This window comes from Micrasema longulum, unplaced genomic scaffold, assembly GCF_059751315.1.
Source record: "Micrasema longulum isolate JH-2025_06_02 unplaced genomic scaffold, ASM5975131v1 h1tg000435l, whole genome shotgun sequence".
NCBI classification, from domain to species: Eukaryota; Metazoa; Arthropoda; class Insecta; order Trichoptera; family Brachycentridae; genus Micrasema; species Micrasema longulum.
This window is the reverse complement of record NW_028277635.1, coordinates 960,521-979,073: the sequence shown is the minus strand read 5'-3', so window position 1 is coordinate 979,073 and position 18,553 is coordinate 960,521. Positions and strand designations below refer to the sequence as shown.

Sequence of the window (18,553 nt, the reverse complement as noted above, 5' to 3'; positions counted from 1 at the left end):
TTAGGTGTATTGTAATCTGCTTCGAACCTTATCATAGTCGTTTTAAAGTATTATGCTGCGTTGTTTTAATATTGCTTCGGAATGCTTACCGGCCAGCGAAGCTTATTTTAAACGTCATAAGTCATTTTTACATAATAATATGTAAAGATACCTGGATTTACATACATTTCGTAACGAACATCTCGATAATAAAACAAATTAATACATTTACAGTTTTGCGAGTTAAAACTTAAATTATATTTTCTATCATCCTTGTTACCTAATCAGTTTTATAGTAGATACACCATATGTTTAAGTGCAGTTTCTATGATTATTTTAAAATATTTAGTTTTTTTTATTTATTCTTTTTATTTGATATTAATTTATTTACTAAACCCTTAGGGATGATTATTACATTCATTTAAGAAAATAATTTTTCTCTTTTTTTTTTATTCATGTTCTCCGAGTCTTTGGTTTAGTTTTGTCTGGTAGTATTGTATAATTTCAGTCCCCGGTTCATTAGTCTCAACAGTCCTTGTTCTCGTTTTAGAATGTTTTATGTGATATTGTTCTGATATTCTCGTATTGTGCTTGTTACATTTTTTTTCAAGTTTTAGTTCTTGGTCTACAATTGCACCAGTGGCTAGGCTAATTTGTGTATAAATTTTAAAAGATTCTAGTTGAAAAAGCTCTTTAGATAAGGGAGGTTATTTTTGCTTTCGTTGTAGTCTATTTATGTCATTTTGGTTTCCCGTTTCCCATAGTTGCACATATAACATATTTTAGATTTAACATAGACTTAATACATTAAATTTTTAAAAAATTTTGAAATAAAGTTCTCGATTTTTAAAAAAAGACTCGATAATTATTATATTTTGCTAATTAAATATGCGATAATATGAATTTGATCTTTGTAAATTGTCTGTGTATTGCTTAGTCCTGAGTATTTTATATTTTCAATTTCAATTAAAGTTATACATCTCTTCCGATAAATGTGGATGTTTGTGAAAAATATTGTTTGCAATGTGGCCAATCAAATAAAGGTGCGAGATAAATGGGGGGAATATGTCGCTAACTAAATTATTTAAATCCAAAAATGTTTCCAGTTTTCTTAGGGCATAAGTTAGTCGCCAATTTTCATCAAAACATACACTCTGCATTAAAGCAGTGGTAGTTTTGTTCTCCTGTCATCTTATCAACTTGTATATTTGTTTTTATTTGCAGATAAACAAATAGAATAAGGAAAACTAATTAATGTAAAGCTGCCAAATTTAATTTGCTCAATATAAAAGACTGGCTGTAGTATCAACACTGGAAAAAGGGCAATATTATTTGATTACTTACTATTAATTGATTACTTTTTATCCTACGCAAATATAAGTTCCCCGTTTAAGACTGAAGAAACAAGTCAGCCGTGATCTAAAGAGAAACATTTTCTATTATCTTGTATATCATTAATTTTGCCATATTTATAAACAATCTTTGAAAATGGAAGGTGCAGAAAACAGCGGTAAGGATTAAATGCTTTTATTACCTTTTTAATTTCTGATATGTTTGAAAACCTATACTTGCTCTGTATTTTGATTTTCCGCGTCCGGTTATAGGTCTGTTTGTGAAATAGAACCAAAACCTGGACGGGTGTTTTCGACCCGATGGCTACTCTAGGGTTAAAATCCCGAAAAAGGAAATAGAGTGGAGATTATCCCGCACCATTGTGTGTTGTTAGCGCATTTGCCTACTGTGCCAAGGTCCCAGGTTTGATTCCTGGAAAGGTCGATGTGAAATATTAGTGGTTTTTATAAAAATTAAATTTTAAATAATTGGGTTGTTTTTAATTGCTATTTCACTGTTCCCGGACTTGCGCCTGATAGCGAACGCATTCATGAACAGTATAAAGATTGTTGATATGCTCCGATCGGAGTACCAATGCAGTGGACTGCTCAGTCAGGTGTGAATAAGGGAATAATGATAATTTGTGATGATATTTGATTAAATTTTAAAAGTTTGAATGATTTTTTACTTGAATATGTAATATCAAGGGTAAAGTTTTTCATTATTATATAAAATACTTTTGAAATGCATGATACTTTGATTAATTTAATTATTGCCTAATATACGATGCAGACATTTACTCAATGTTACATCCATCAAACGGCAATTGTTGAATTTGTGTAGTCACATTGTTTACACTGCGCTGTTGACAGAAATTATCTATGTTTTGAAATGAATAATATAAATAATATCAGGTATTATAACACGTTGCTATGGTGGGAATAATTTGAAATTACATAACCTTTAATCTGATCAATAAAAAGACATTCCAATAGATCAAATCAATTTATGATTTATAGCGTGGCAAATAGTGGCTTTACAAAATGTAAAGCGACAGGTGGCAGGTAATTGTCAGTGGAAAACAGACCGGTGGAGACAGTCTAACACGTCCGATTACAATAGTGTGCAGCACTGAACACCGAGGCTTTAAAAAAATCACAATTTATTTAGCTCAAACTGGGAATTGAACCCTCATGCGTTTAGCAATAATTTTCCTAGCCATCAGTACACCAAACGCTAATATGGCTATATTCACAGCATGTTTTATTCCAAATTCATCAATTATTGGTGTTCCATTTTGCCTATTTGTGTCTAAATTTAAAGCCAACATTAAAGAGAATGAATGATTTACCATATTTTGATTTCATTAATACCCTTGCAATGTTATGTTAATGCGTATCTCTTTTTTTATTTATCAGGTGGTTGTAAAATTGAAGATTTATCCAATGATGTTGGGAAAATTGATTTAAACTCCAATGAGAATTGTGCTGAAGCCACAATTATAACCACAAATGGGAATATTGGAAAGGATGGCGAGGAAACGACTCAAGATGCTGAAACAAAAAAAGATACAGCTGTTGCTCGCAAATATTCATATTCAGACAGTAAGTATTCGTATATTAATATTCAAAACATTTCTTATTTTGAATTAAGAGTTTTCGCAATCTTATTTCTTTTTATATTCATTTTTAGATCAATGGTCACCCCAAAATCTTGACGGGAAGAAGTGCTACGATATAGATTTTTTAATGCAATTTAGGGATGATCCAAATGCATTGAAAAAACCAACTAATATAGCTATTCCAGAATTGTTGACAGGACCCCATAGGGTAAGAATAAAAAAAAAATATATATATTATATATATTTTTAACTGCACGTTGCATTTGTACAGAAAATTTCTTCATGGGGTCGATTATTTGGGATAGTTGCTGAATGTACATCTTGAGTGGTTTATGCTATGCATATGTGCCGCATGTAATGTATATGTTTGTGTATGTTTTATATGTGCGTTCATGTGTGTGCGTGGATGGCTCGGAGTGTACATTCGGTATTTTTATTTATTTTAATTTATTACCTCCATGGAAAACGCTAATGTCAACAATTATCTTTTTTTCACTTAAAATTCTTATTTATTTTTTATTTTTTGTCACATTTAATGTTTATATCTTTTTAATTTATGAAAACTTAATTGGTCTTTTTATGTTAAAAAATTGTTGTTTTTAATACTGATTTTGTATGACTGTATGTTTTCTAAATAAAATAAAATAAAAAATAAATAAAATAAATATTCAAATAAAAGTTTTTTTTTAAAGTACGTATTCTAAATGTTTTGATTTATTTTTTAAGATACCTTCAGTGGATGGATCTCGAGGATTTTCTGGATTGATGAAACAAAATGACTTATTGTTGCCTGGATTTGCACGTGGTGGCCAAAGGAATCCACTCCCAAATAGAAGATCACAACAAGGTTATTTATCATTTACTACATATGTTGTTGGTGTGGGAGTGCAGCTAGGAATAGCAGGTGCCACATTCAACAGTATGAAGGCTGTCTGGAGTTTGGATATTTACACAATGAAAACCGTTCACTGCTTACTGTTCTTCGGCAGTTCATATCAGAACTACAAGACCCGAACCTGACTTGGGTAGATGCACAGGAGCTGGCAGCCGACAGAGATGCCTGGAGAATCTTCTCGGACACCATATGCTCCAACCAAGGAGCGGACATGGAATGATGATGAAATATGTTTGTGATTATGTATAGAAAATTTTCAATTTTCTCTAAGGGCTTTTAAATCAAGGGGATTTATGACTGAAATTGCATAAAATAAGTGAAGCTAATGTGCTATCTCACTGAGAAAAAGAGATAGAAGCTGATTTTGTAAAACACCATTAAACCAGACATTTGGCTTATAAAAAGACAGATCTATATAATGGTGTGACGATAAATATTGGGAGCCTTAACCTTTTCGCTGATGAATTTGGGGCGCGCTGCTGTAATGTCCGTTCGGGGTTTATTTTATAATTAATATTTTTAACAAAATAAATTCTTACCTTTATTTAAAACGCTTGATTTTTTTATATTTTGTGGATCATTACACATTACACACTTTGACTCATTATTTATCACTTAATTATTATTTTTTAAAACTCAATGTTTTGGGGTCCCCCATACAAATCAAAATGATGTATAGTTTGTCTCATTGTTTTTTGTGCAACATTTGCAAAAAAAGAATTAATTTTTTTTAGAAAATAAGTGTTATTATTCAAATAGTTTTTTTATCACTTAATATAATTTATTATTATTTGGAATAGTACATATTTTAGTATCTTGAAATCGTATAGTAATTGTCAGAACATGGCGCAGCATATAATGGAATGTTGCAATCCACGCACATAAATCTAGTTTCTTTGTGGATTTTTTGTACGTCTTTGGGATTGTGAACAGACGTGACAACATCTATAAGGTTTTTTTCTGGTGTCTCAGGAATGAGTTTTGGGAAACGTCTACCAGTCAGTCTCAGTAGATGATCCGATGATGTTGTTAGCCGACCAGTTTCATCGCCCCGGTTTTACGATTAAAATTTTTCATAATTAATAATGTGTCAAAATTACATCGTAATGACTGCCGCGGTCCGCGCGCCATCGTGTGTGCCGTGCGAATGAAGAATAAAAACAATTAAACAACTAATAATGGATTAATTATTGTCGTAATCTAAATTCAATGCAGGTGCAGTGTAATTGACCTTTTTGTTTAAGTATCTTCCTTTTAGGGTTAGTTTTCATTTGAACAAAAACGTCATATTGACTTGTACAAATCATGATACGCAGTTGACAAATGTTTAGGAACAATAAATTTTTAATATCAATAAATGACGATGTTCAAAATGTAACAATATAAATATTTCAAGTTATAAAAAAGATGGTTTAAAAAGTGTGAAACAATTTTGCAGCGATCTATATTACAGTGGGTTTTAGTGATGCCATAGAAAAAAAGTGATACCGCTTAAATAAAATTTCCCAACATTTAGGGGAAAAAATATTGTTCATTATTTTATGCAAATTCAAAATTTTATTTTTGTAATTTTTTCTTTACACATGAAAAAATTTTAACATGCTGTTTTCAAATCAAATAAAAAAACAGATTACATAACATTGTTTGAAAAAATATAAAAATGTTTTTAGTGAAATCATTGAAAATAGGCAAAAAAATATTGACAATCCCCAATTATCACCATTTTTACAACTTTTCAGGAAGTATATGTACACAATTAATAGTGTAGCAAATTAATTTTATTGTTTTTGTAATTCCTATTTTTTTCATACATTTTTCATTTCCTTACTTTACCATTTTCCTCAGTTTTACACTTTTTTCTTACTCCCTTGAAAATCGTAAAAAGGGGGTTTTACTGAAAGTGATACTTAAGTTTCCTTATATTTTCCAGGTAAACCTAATGGTAGAAACAATAGCCAGACCTCTGGCAATCGCGGAGTTATTCAGGTTAGCCTTTCTCTGAGGTCCGATGTGAAACTGAATGAGACTGAGAATGCCTGGAAACCATCACGCGTTCGACCGGTAAATGCTGAACAAGAAGATATACAAACGCAGGTAAGTTATTTTCTTCACCTCAGTTTGTGAACATGACAATTACTGCTTAGAATTCAAACTTATGATGTTTTACCTGCTTTTATAAGATATGTACATTCAATTCTGACAATTCAATTATGTTGAATATCAAGATTTTCATATACCTGATATCATTTGGTTTTGTAGGAGTTGTATAAGAAATTCAGAAGTATATTGAATAAATTGACACCTCAAAACTTCGACAAACTTATGGCACAAGTTCGTGAAATGGAGATTAATAGCGTTGAAAGATTGACCGGAGTAATAAATCTTGTATTCGAAAAGGCCTTGGATGAGCCTCACTTTTCAGTTACATATGCTTTGATGTGCAAAGAGTTGGAACAAATTAAGGTAAAATATTTTATTTTTTTAAAATGATATTGTAGCGATAAAAATATTATGCTGACAGTCGTGTTAAAATCGTTACATTTTTATTTAATTTTTTTAGGTAAAGGATCCTACCAATGATGGCAATGAAGAGAAATATGTACATTTCAAAAAGCTCATTGTTTGCCAGTGTCAAAATGAATTTGAGAAGGCGAATTCAGTCAATGTAGAAAAAATTCAAGAAGCCGAGAACTGTACTGATCCTGTGAGTATTATAATAATTCAAGTAAAGTGCGTAACAGCGATTGTTGTATATTTTATCTTATAAATATATTTTTTGGGCGCTATTATTTTTCAAATCTTTTTTTATCTGCCTTATATATATATTTGATACCTGAGTATCTGTTATGCATGTGGTAGTTAAAAATAATTTTTGAATGTCTTTACATTTGCATTAGTTATATTGTCATGAATAGAAAAAAAAAACATTACTTTTCTGCGATGTCCGCCATCAATATTACTGTTTTTGTATATTTTAAATTGTATTTTAAACCTTTGTTTATGAGCGATTTACATAACACATTTATGCGGTATATATCATTGGCCTAACTTGTAAAACTTGTAAGCCCCAAACTTACTTTTATTCAGAGTAAAAACAGCTTTTACTTAAGTAGCGAATAACAGCGAAGTTTTTAAAAAAAATGTATTTTAAAAAAATAATACAACACTGTTCTAATATAAAAGATTAACAGACATAGATTATTTGAAGTCCTTAAAGAAAATGCCAGAATATCATTTTTGACCGTTTGTGGATACGAGTTTTACAAGTTAGGGTGGCGATATGATTTTTAAATTCATGTTGTGATAATACAGCAACAAATAAATTACTCACTAATACTAGTTGTTAACAACATCGTCCTTAACCCCTGAATCTGTATTGTTTGCGTCCTGTATGATGTGAAGTTCTTTGATTCAAACCATTTTGAATGTTTGAATGTCTTGAATATTAACTATATCGAATTTTATTGGTTTTCTTATCCTTGGTATTGGTGAAATTTTCTTACATATGTTTATCTAATGTATGTATTATTTAACATTAAATTATTAAAGTAATTTTTACCATTAGAAAAATATAAATAAAGTAGAGTGGGGATCAGACCCCTCTATCTGGAGAATGAAATTTTTAAAAATAAAAACAAATAGTGATAAAATCGCCATTTAATAAACTATCAATTATATTATTTAGTGAGACAATAATTGCGGACGCAGATGGAGGAACAACTTTACGTCCATTAGTTCGTTTACCCGGCCAATGCATATTTAGTAGGTATACTGCACGCCTTAGCTATCACAATACAAAAAATAGTAACTCTAGATTGTAAACAGATGTCGCGGCTTGCTCTCAAGTCGGTCCCTGGTTTTCGTAAACTCGACTCATTTTTACATATCAGATCTCAGAATGACTTAAGTAAGACATTTACCCTTTCAAAAAGCCGTATTAATAGCTGAATAGCAATTACAACTTTCATAGAAAACAAAATATTAAAAATAAATCCAAACACAGGTTGAAAACACTTCAAAAACTTTAACAATGATTATCTCGAAACTCACTTTTGTGAGTGAGGTTGTTCTTCCACCTGTGTCCTCAACAATTATTTATAAAATTAGACATTTGAAAATTCAGACAAAAAATAATATTTTATTCATGTTACGATTGTTTATCAAATGAATTAACTTATGTCACAAAAAGCAACTTTCCAAATATTTCCAACAGTTTTTTGTTTTTTATTTATTGATAAATTTAAATTATTGAATGCATTTACTGAAAAAAGTTATTTACAAAAAGGCGCACAATGTCTACTGGTTTTCTGGAATTTATTTGTGTTGTAAGTTTTTAGAATCAAAATATTTTTATTTCTATAGCAGATTTTTTTTTACTGTTTTAATTATATGCATATATGTATGTTATGTTTGTATCGAGCACACTCTGATTGATCTGATTGAAAATGACTGCTTGAAAAGATACTAGAATGACCTGGCGGTACAACGAATGCCCAATATTCCTTTGTTCTTTTTGTGAGAGTGGTTTTCCCTCTCGTATACGCGTGGTGATTGGTTAAAAGAATTGTTGACGTGTGTGAGAGAAACGGGGTGGTGCAAACTACGAAGATTCAGGGCGCACAGCCTGTTTGTTTTTTTTTATAAACACAATGTCCGGAATTTATTTCCCGACACGCTATCTAACAATCAAGCTAAAATATAATTATTATTATTAAAATATATCTTTGAAGAAAAAAAAAAACATAGTCTTCGAAGGAATCCATTGTTCTTTTACCTGTTTAAACTGTGGTACATGTCTAGGTTAATTAATTAGAAATAGATTTTAATATTTTTTTTAATTTTACATTTTGTGTCTTTGTTATTGTTTTAGCATTATACTTAGAAATTAAATTAGAAAAAAAATATCTTAACACTGCTTCTCATGTTAAGTAATTATCTAGCTTATTTGGTATTGATTTTTTAAAAGGCTGGGTACTTTAATTTTTATTAAAAGTTATTTCACTGAAAATGAACCAAACTTCGCCTGAAACTTTCAATTTCTTGTAATTTATTTTTTATTTAAGTAAAGTTTTGTCAGTATGAAAATTTGTTAGCGCTATGTTAGAGATAAACATAATGTTCATTCATCTCTCTTGTCAATATCATTTTTGAATGACATGAATGATTCAAGCACACACTCACAAAAATTAAAAGCAGAATACAGATAGATAAAAGAAATTAGCTTATTGGAAATGAAATTCACTGTGTTGAAAAAATTTATGTAATACTCCTTGATAGGTGGATTTTCTTATCCTCTTATCCGGGTAATTTAGTTTTGCGTTTGTTAAAAAGTGTGTATATGCAACGGGTAATTATTTCTATAGGATTATGGACTATTTAGTCTCTCCCATAGTAAACATAGCAGTGACGAAATATATCATTATGCCCATAGTTAACACTTAATTTTAGGATATAAAAAAAAATACATAATGAATTTCACTTGACATTTTCACGTAATATAAGTAATATAGGTACCTACATATTCTTTAAGCTCTTAAAAGACAATGTTTGTCAAAATCAATTTCTATGGCTGTGGTATGCTAGAAACGAATTATTAATTCGATTATTCAATTCATTCACTTACTTATCTTTTGATTAGTAAATTAAGTCGATCATTTTCATCTGTAGAAAAATATTGTTGGTTGTAATCTTTTAACATTGTATTTACTACATGCTAATTTTAGAATGGCAGACAATCAATAAAAAAACTACAATAGATAAAGCCAAAAGACTAAGTTGGCGCCACCTAGTAAATCAACTTTCAAAATCTGATCCCTGGGGTGCTCTATACAAATTTATTTCCACTAATAATTTACAAGATAAGCCCATTACTGGTATTAAACATCCTTTGACCGGTGTCATTACACTCACTGCCGTAGACACGGCTTCAGCTCTGCTTGATGCACTTATCCCTTCTTATGACATAGCTTCAGATTCTCTTCATACACAGATTAGAGAACATGCATTAATTACTCCACTCACTTCATCGTCACCACCTATCTCTTCATTAGAAGTTGGAAAAATCGTCTCCAATCTCAATCTAAATAAAACATCTGCTCTAGATCGAATTGATCCCGCGCTTTTGAAAAGGTGCTGGTCATTGGCCCCATTCGAACTCATTACCATGTTTAATATTTGCCTTACCGAAGGTGTCTTCCCAGATTGCTGGAAAACATGTCCAAGGCATCCTTAAAAACAACTGTCATATAGTTCGCGGCTTTTTAAATAATCTTTTTTATAACTTTAAATATTTTTATTGTTATGTTTTAAACATCGCAATTTAATGATATTAAAACTTTATTTTTTCTAAACATTTGTCAACTGTGTATCATGAATTGTACAAGTCAATATGACGTTTTGGTTCAATCAAAAACTAAGACTAACCCTAAAGGAAGATACTTGAACAAAAAGGTCGATTACACTGGAACTGCTTTGAATTTAGGTCAAGACAATAATTTATCCTTTATTAGTTGTTTACCTGTTTTTATCCTTCATTTGCGTGGCGCACGCGATAGAGCGAGCCGCGGCATCACTATTACGACATAACTTTGGATTTTTTGACTCATCAAATGAATTCTGAAATTTTTTAAGCGTGAAACGGGAAAAATGTAAAAAACGTTAATTCGGGAGAATATTTGTAAAAGAATGTATGAAGAAAAATGGGTCCTGAAGATTTTGGTGTAAAAAGCGGGAAAACGTAAAATCGAGGAACGAAAAAACGAGGTTTTACTGTATCTCTGCAGTTGGTGCAGATTATGTGTCAGAAAATGGTAATTTGTGGTAAAACAGGGTTCGAATGTCGGGATTACTGATCGGAATTCTGATTTTGAAAAAATAAAACTTACAGAATAAAAACCACTTTTGTGAAACGTCCAATGAGCTTGATTTATAAAATGAGACCTTGTGTCATTGGATTTACTAAAAGATTTTTTTTTAATTGTGTAAACGTCATTAAAATGAATTATTTATGTATGTATTATAATCATCGAAGTAATATGACTGTCGTCACTTGGATGTCCCGTGCCGACAATACACATTTTATATTGCCTTTTGCGCTTGAATAAATTTGAATATTGCGTAACATATTGATATTTTTATATGCATGTTGTTTTATATTGCATGTATGTTTTTTTTATAGGAAAAGAAGAAAGAATTACTGGCTATAATAGCTGAGGAAGAGCGTAAAATAAGAGTGAGATCTGTCGGAAATGTCAGGTTTATCTGTAAGTGAAATATAATTTTTTTAAAAGGATTTATTTTTAAATGACTGTATCTTTTTTCGTGGATATTTTTCAATATAAAATCACTTACATATGATGTGAGTCATAGAATCAAAGGCAGAACTACTTAGAATTAAATTTTCAATCATAAAAACAATTTGTTTAGTTTATAGGTGTAATTTTATATTTACTGTTGGTTTAATAATTAATGTATGGACCGGCCACCATTGTGTGGTAGTTCGTTATCAAATTCAAACCATTTGCGGCTGCGTTTGGGAAGATTTGAAACTGCCCATGATTTCATAAAAATTTGATTTTTTGAAGCTTTGTCTCAAGATTTCGGTATTGTAAAGATCTAAATTTTGTTAAATATATGTTTCGCCATCTAGTACGTTATTGCTGGAGAAAATTGTAACTAAGTACACAAGGACTCGCGGGTTAGTCGCCTGCGTTCAATGGTAAAAAATAAAAAAAATTGAATGTTCTATGTTCTACCATACCAATCTGAAGATAGTTTTATTTATGTTACTAAGGTTTGTCGATGTTCAATTCCAAATTATTGTGTCTGATATCACCAAAAATTACCAGTGCATCACACCTCATTATTCATATTTAGAATAAAACCTTTATTTTATGTGAAAAGTTTTTATTGGAATAATGAAAAAAAAATCCAACTTAATACATGCTTATTTTAATTTGTGTATAATCTTTAAATGATACAATTGAAAAATTTTCTTCGATTTAAAGAAGTTTCTTTTTATTTGTTGCTTTTTTTATGACTGACTGATGCAGGGTAGCACTCAATTTAAATACTAGTATGTATTACCTTTTTAATTAAAATTATGAAAACTTGCAGAAATTTGTAAACTGTGTCGACATAAATATTTATATGAAAGAAAGACAACTTGTGCATTAAAGCAGCCGCGGGATTGTGCAAAATCTAATACATAATTTTGCATTTGATTCCGATGTCCCAGATAGTTTTTAAAACCACAAATAAATTATTTTAATACAAAATGTATTAACCTATTTATCGCTGACTTATGAGAGGTTCACCTACCTTCTCACGCTGGACCCATAAACGGTTCTGACACATCTCACTTAAAACACTGAAAACACCATAAATAAGTACTATTATATCACATAGTTCTACCTTTGATTCTATAGGGATTATTAATACTCTAGTTTAAATTTTATCTAAGAAAAGTGTTATAATTTTTTAAATACAAAGGTTTTATTTGTTTCCATTCTCTGTACATATTATGTACTACATAAGTATTATAAACTCTTATGCAAAATTATGGAGATTCTGGTGCATTAAAAATATTTTTTTTTGAGTATTCTAAATGTTTGTAGACAAGAGTGGATTACACCCCCAGGAAGTTAAATTTATTGCAACAGAGAGGGAAATCATTTTTGTGAAAAGAATATGGAAGTCTAGGCATTTACAAGGTTTATGACCTGTCATTGTCTGGTTTAAGTAGCGTCTAGACTTCCGTGTCATCATCATCCCATGTCCGCTCCCCAGTTGGTATATGGTGTCCACAAAGATCCTCCAGGCATCTCTGTCAGCTACCGGCTTCCAAGTCATGTTCGCATCCCGTAGTTCTGACATGAACTGCCGATGAACAGTCAGTCAGTGGATGTCCAGGACGTCGAGAGCCTGATGCCTTGTAAAGCGTGCAAGCATGGTTATGCGCCCACAGTATATGGCCCAGCCAACCATATCGCCTCCGCTTGATGACAGTTATCATCGGAGTTTGCTGCGTCTTTTATCTCGTTACTTCATTCTTCGAAAAGTCAAACCACTGCACTCCCAAGATTCTTCTGAGATCTATTCTCGTAACTCAGAATTTTGCTTTTTTGAGCCCCAGTTCACATCCGTAGAGGAGAATAGGTGTTAAACAGGCGTTATTTAGGTGACATTTGGTTTTTCACCGAGTAAATATCCAATCTCCAGAAAGCCTTCATGCTGTTGAGTACAGCTGCACTCCCAGTTCTTTTTTAAAGCTGCTATTTTCCGTAACATATACTCCCAGGTATTTGAAACTCTTGATGAATTTACTTCCATATTCCCTGCTCAAAAATGTTTTCCCTCTCTGTTGAAATAAATTTCAATAACAAGTTTTTTTATTAAATATTAATTTGAAAAGTTTTTTCTTCACCATGCGTGTTATTGGAGTATAACATTTTTAATAGAAACAAATGTTGTTGAATTTTTTGGATGTCGAGTTATCGATGTCGATTAACTTATAATTTAAAACTTATAATATATTATCGTATTTTGATTGTTCTAATGAAGAGTTGTCCGTTTCAAGTGTAAAATAGATTTCTTCACTTATTTACAGGCGAGCTCTTCAAACAAAACATTATGACATGTAGAATCATGGTGTATTGTATAAAATATCTGCTCTCAAAAATCGACGAAGAAATGTTGGAGTGTTTGTGCAAGTTGCTGACAACCATAGGAAAGAATCTTGAGACTGTCAGCCATGTCAACCTGCAGGGGTGCTTTAAACGTTTGCAAGACATTGTAGACAATGAAGTTGGTAAAACAGTCAGCAGCAGAGTTAGGTAAGTTCATAAAAATAATTTGGTAATTATTATCACATATACATTGATTGAGTTTCTCTGCTACATTTTATTTTTAATAATAAAAGTACTGAATTTAGTTTATTACGTTTTTTTACTTATAATATTCACCGGTGACTGGGTATTGTGAATGACGTTGTAAGACTGGTGGGAGACTAAATAATTTCTTATATTGAATACAAGCAAAAGTAGGGCTTGTCTACTTAAATTTGTTTAATTTAAACTTGTGTATTCCCATAATCATACGAGTATAAAATCATGAATGACATCCCAGCTTTTACTTATACCAGTCTGATGATGTCTGTCGCTGGTGAAAATTATAAGAAATTTAAGTAAATACACTATTTTTACTATCATACCATAACATATACATTGGTTTAATTAACGGCCAAACTAGCGGCACGCAAAATGTACCCCAACTGCGGAGAGTTTGGCCTTCATTTTTGAGCCCTTTTTTGCGATTGTAATTTTAACGTGAAAACGGAACATAATCGCTGGATGGATTCCAATTGTTGGTTGGCCTTTATATAAACTGTATACTTACGTACTTTTAACAACACAGTATTGTATTTATACGAATACTGGATAAAATGGGCACCTTTAGTCTATGGCGTTCATTTTCAAACCAATCTACCTGCTCGCTGTGCTAATTTGTTTGTAAAAATCCTAATCTTGTTCTATCATATCAAGTAATATATAATTCTAAAATCTTTATAATATTTTCTATAAACTGGCATACACAGTGTATAAACTGTAAAATACTTTTTATAAAAAAAACCACGTTCAATTTATTCCGCGAATTGTCACTTTATTTGAATAAAACTGACAGTGGAGGCGATTTTATTACTTTAATATATCCTTAAATACAATGAATAATTAACAAATATTTACATTTATCATTATCTTTCTGAATAAAACACTTATTCCTAAAAATTTAAAAACACTGAATCTATTTGTTGAATGCGGTTTTTATTATTGTTGCGATGCCAACGTTGTTTGATGACTAATATTGATTCATTTATTAAAAAAGTACTACGAAAAATCCAGTTTATGCCTTAAAGTCCACCACAATGACAAGGAAAATAAGGAGAATTCCGATTGTAGATTTTGAAGCGCAGATTTCAGCCCCGGCACTCAATGGGTACCGAAATTGAGAGCTGAGAATTGCCACCAAATTGCTGTGGCATTCTAGCAGTTAATTTTTTCAATTATACTTCACTGGGTAAAAATCTTTTGAAAATACGTATATATTTTTTTTTTGTATATAGAACAAGAGCCCGTGGCTGCCAGACCTTCGTCATTTTATAAAAGGGTGCCCGGCGAGGGGAGCACAATGATAAGTGTCTAGCAATGGATGACATGATTTTTAATACTACCCCAAAGAAAATATAAAAGAACAAGCTTTATAGTTTGACAATTTTAGATACACTTTTGCTACCTGGTACCTGCCAAAGCCACGATGATCCAAACTTCATAGTAGCCCATCTTTCCTGTGTTGGAGGCATACGCTAGAAACTTTCAGCTTTTATAAAATGACAAAGGTCTGGCTGCCACAGGCTCTTAGACTAATAGGTACCTAGTACATTATTTGTCATACATCAATTAAAATGACCTAATCCTAAATAAAAGAAAACATGAAGATTGCGCATTACTTCTGTAGGTAATTAGGTTCCCTTTCACCAAATGTATTTATCATTTAATTTTACCTACTACATACCAAACTCTAATAAGGATTTATTTTGTTTTTAAATCCATTATTTAATTAGTAAAAAAATAAGCACCTACTAAAATATTTTAATCAGTGATGCCCAACTTATGACAGTTGATGAACTGTTTCCCGTTGATTTAAGTGTATTCAAAGTTATCCCATGTATTTTTTATATTTGCCGGGTAAATCCTTTATTCACACGAGTAATTTTATTTAGAAATGTATAGTTGAATCCGAAATGTTCTCGATCTATTAACATGATTCTTGCCATGCAGTTGCTGCTGAACTCGAATAGAATTGTAATTGCAAATTATATATATCGTTGACGGAAATCCATCACCGCGCATCTCAAATTTATCCACATTAGAGGAGAGAGATTAAAAGGTTTTTTTTCACATTTAGGTTGCAATTACACATATGTCTTTTTTTGTTATTACTACTAAATGTTAAACATATTTGCCCCCAAATGAGGATATTACATTCGCGGTGATGGATTGCCGTCGACGATATAGTTATGTAAATAAATGCAATGTAGATCATTGAAATATTTTTGTGTTAAATCTTCATGACTCGGGCCGGGCTTCTTTTTAAACCACAAAAGGTCGCACATAGCAAAAGTTCATAAGTAAAATGAATTACATGATTACCATTTGAGGAAAAAAATTCTACTAGTGCAGAAATTGTAAAAGATCAAATAAAATAAATAAATATTGATTACATTTTGTTTACTCAGCTGTGGTTTTATATAATTAGTATTACAAATATATATATGTAATTATCATTAAGATTAACAAGTTACACCATTATATTCAAAGTGGGAAAAAATGGGAAAAATGGCCATGGAGATCATTTTAGAGAACGGAATATGGAAGTCTTGGCATTTACTGGGCTTATGACATGTCATTAGCCTATTACGCACTATGCAACATTCACCATTTATTTGTTTGACCAATTAGCGCTTTCACCCTCTAATGGGCATTTTCAGACTGGTCATTGGTTTCATTTCACTGGTTTCATTTTAAATAAATTCAAAAGATAAGCATTTTTATGGAGCCAGGTGACGCCCTGGTTCTCTGGTCTAGGGTCCCAGATACAGACAGCCCCTGCTAGGGAGTTGCCACATTTTTGTCGCCATAAACAATATAATGTATGAAAGAGTATGTTTTTATAAGTCTGTAACTGATATTTGTCAGATTTAAGATCGGATTGACAGGAATTATATCAATAATATAATATGCGCCTGTGAACTCGAACTGCGAATCTGAAAAGAAAAATCTTTGTAGTAGTATGATAAATGGGAAAAAAGAGAATCAGGGAGTAGTACTTGCGGGAGATTTCAATAGATGGATGGGAATTCGAAGAGATGGTATGGAGTCAGCCCTAGGTAAATTTATCTATGTAATCATTGACTCAGACTGAAATTTGTGACAGTTGACATGCATGTGTACAGAGGAGCCGAGATGGAAACTGACCATTTCTTGGTGCTATCAAGAGTAATCTTGTTTCTAGGATGGCGGTCTGAGACCCGTAACGTACAGGTGCCTTCTAGAGTCAAAGTTGAAAATGGATGCATAAAACAATATTTCGAAAGATCAGTAAATAGTAGATTGGTAGAGGTATTAACATCGATTATATGTGGGAATGTTTGAAAAATAGTGTGCGTGTATCAGCAATGGAAGTGTGCGGTGTTGCAAACCAAGAAAGAAAGGTGCAAGAAAAGAAGATTAAAATGGATGCCATAGTATGCTGCGTTGAAAAGTTTTTATAACAAATGTAAGAGGAGAGTGAAACAGGGTGTATGTGAACAAAAGAAATTGCTGAAGGAAAGTGGAGGAATAAAAATGACAAAGCTTCCAAAAAAACATAAAAATATTGTAGAAAGCGGTAAAAAACTCAAAATTTTCATGACAGCGGTGCGGTGATACGAAAAGATTTAAAAATGGTGACGAATGATAGTGAAATTAAAATGATAGGTGTACTAAGCGCACACTTGAAATATGGGCAGTGCACCACCTTCTCAAATAAAAATGAATGCAGATGATGATGTCAAAGTGATGAGTATGGAAGAAATAAAAAGTGTTGCTAGATATATGAAGAATGCAAAAGCACAAGGTTTTAACAATATTCCTTCAGAGTTTGCAGGAGTTTAGAGGAGGAATACACTTCCCCAGATTGGAGGAGGGCTGTTGTTATGCCTCTGTATTAGGGAAAGGCTCTAGAGTGGAATGCAGAAATTATAGAGCTATCAGCCTCTTGATAATATCTGGCTAATTTATATAGCGCCATTTTTGTGAGAAATGACCTTAAGGGCGCTTTATGTGTAATGTCGCCATGGCTGTTCAACGTATATATCGATAAATGTATGAAAGAACTGAAAGACTTACAAATGGGATCGAAAATGGGTGATTTAACTGTCAATTGTCTTCTGTATGCTGATGATTTGTGTTTCCTTGCTAACAACAAAGAAAACCTGCAATTCTCAGTAACAAAAGTTTATGGTGTATGCAAGGGTAATGACTTGCTACTGAATGTTGATAAATCGAATGTGATAGTTTTTGATGAAAGTATAACGAAATGTGAAATCACGTGAATCTGAATCAGGTAGAGGAATTTGTGTATGAAGATTTGTAGGTTCTCTTTGTTGCCAGAAAGAATCACTGCATCAGCATACAAAAGACAATTGACAGTTAAACCACTCGTTTTGCTCTCATTCTTAAAACTTTCAATTCTTTCATACAGTTATCGATATATACGTTGAACAGCCATAGTGACATCACACATCCCCGTTTCACTTCTTTAGGGATGTCAAACCACGATGTGTATGATCCATTTACCCTAACATATGCTGTGCTGTCCATATACAGAAAAGCAATAGCCCGTTTCAGATTGCCGCTCACTCCATACTTTGATAATACCTTACATAATTTATCTCTGTTAACTATCAAATGCTTTTTGCATTTCAACAAATGCGCAGAACATTTTATGGTTTTAAGAAATTTTTCGGTTTTCTTTTGTTAAGTAAATATTTGATCCATACACCCTTTTCCATTCATAAAACCACTAGCAATTTGAACGGGTAACATTTTACAAGCTGGTTTTAGTGGAATAATAATTATGGGTAAAAATTTTATTTAAAAAATTCAACGTCAAAGAATATTCAAATTAAT

The 18,553-nt window shown here is 31.7% G+C and overlaps 1 protein-coding gene across 3 annotated transcripts in view; it reads left to right on the top strand.

The window, feature by feature from the left end:
* The window catches only part of LOC148281582 (eukaryotic translation initiation factor 4 gamma 3-like), a 39,441-nt gene that overhangs the window by 762 nt on the left and 20,126 nt on the right, over positions 1-18,553 (top strand). For all 3 annotated transcript variants that reach the window (XM_088226487.1, XM_088226485.1, XM_088226486.1), the window contains exons 2-10: positions 1,204-1,489; positions 2,730-2,915; positions 3,004-3,140; positions 3,659-3,779; positions 5,758-5,921; positions 6,087-6,290; positions 6,388-6,531; positions 11,005-11,089; positions 13,435-13,660. In XM_088226487.1, the coding sequence (XP_088082613.1) occupies positions 1,468-1,489; positions 2,730-2,915; positions 3,004-3,140; positions 3,659-3,779; positions 5,758-5,921; positions 6,087-6,290; positions 6,388-6,531; positions 11,005-11,089; positions 13,435-13,660 (1,289 nt within the window). In that variant the 5' untranslated portion in view covers positions 1,204-1,467. The remainder of the gene's footprint in view (positions 1-1,203; positions 1,490-2,729; positions 2,916-3,003; positions 3,141-3,658; positions 3,780-5,757; positions 5,922-6,086; positions 6,291-6,387; positions 6,532-11,004; positions 11,090-13,434; positions 13,661-18,553) is intronic.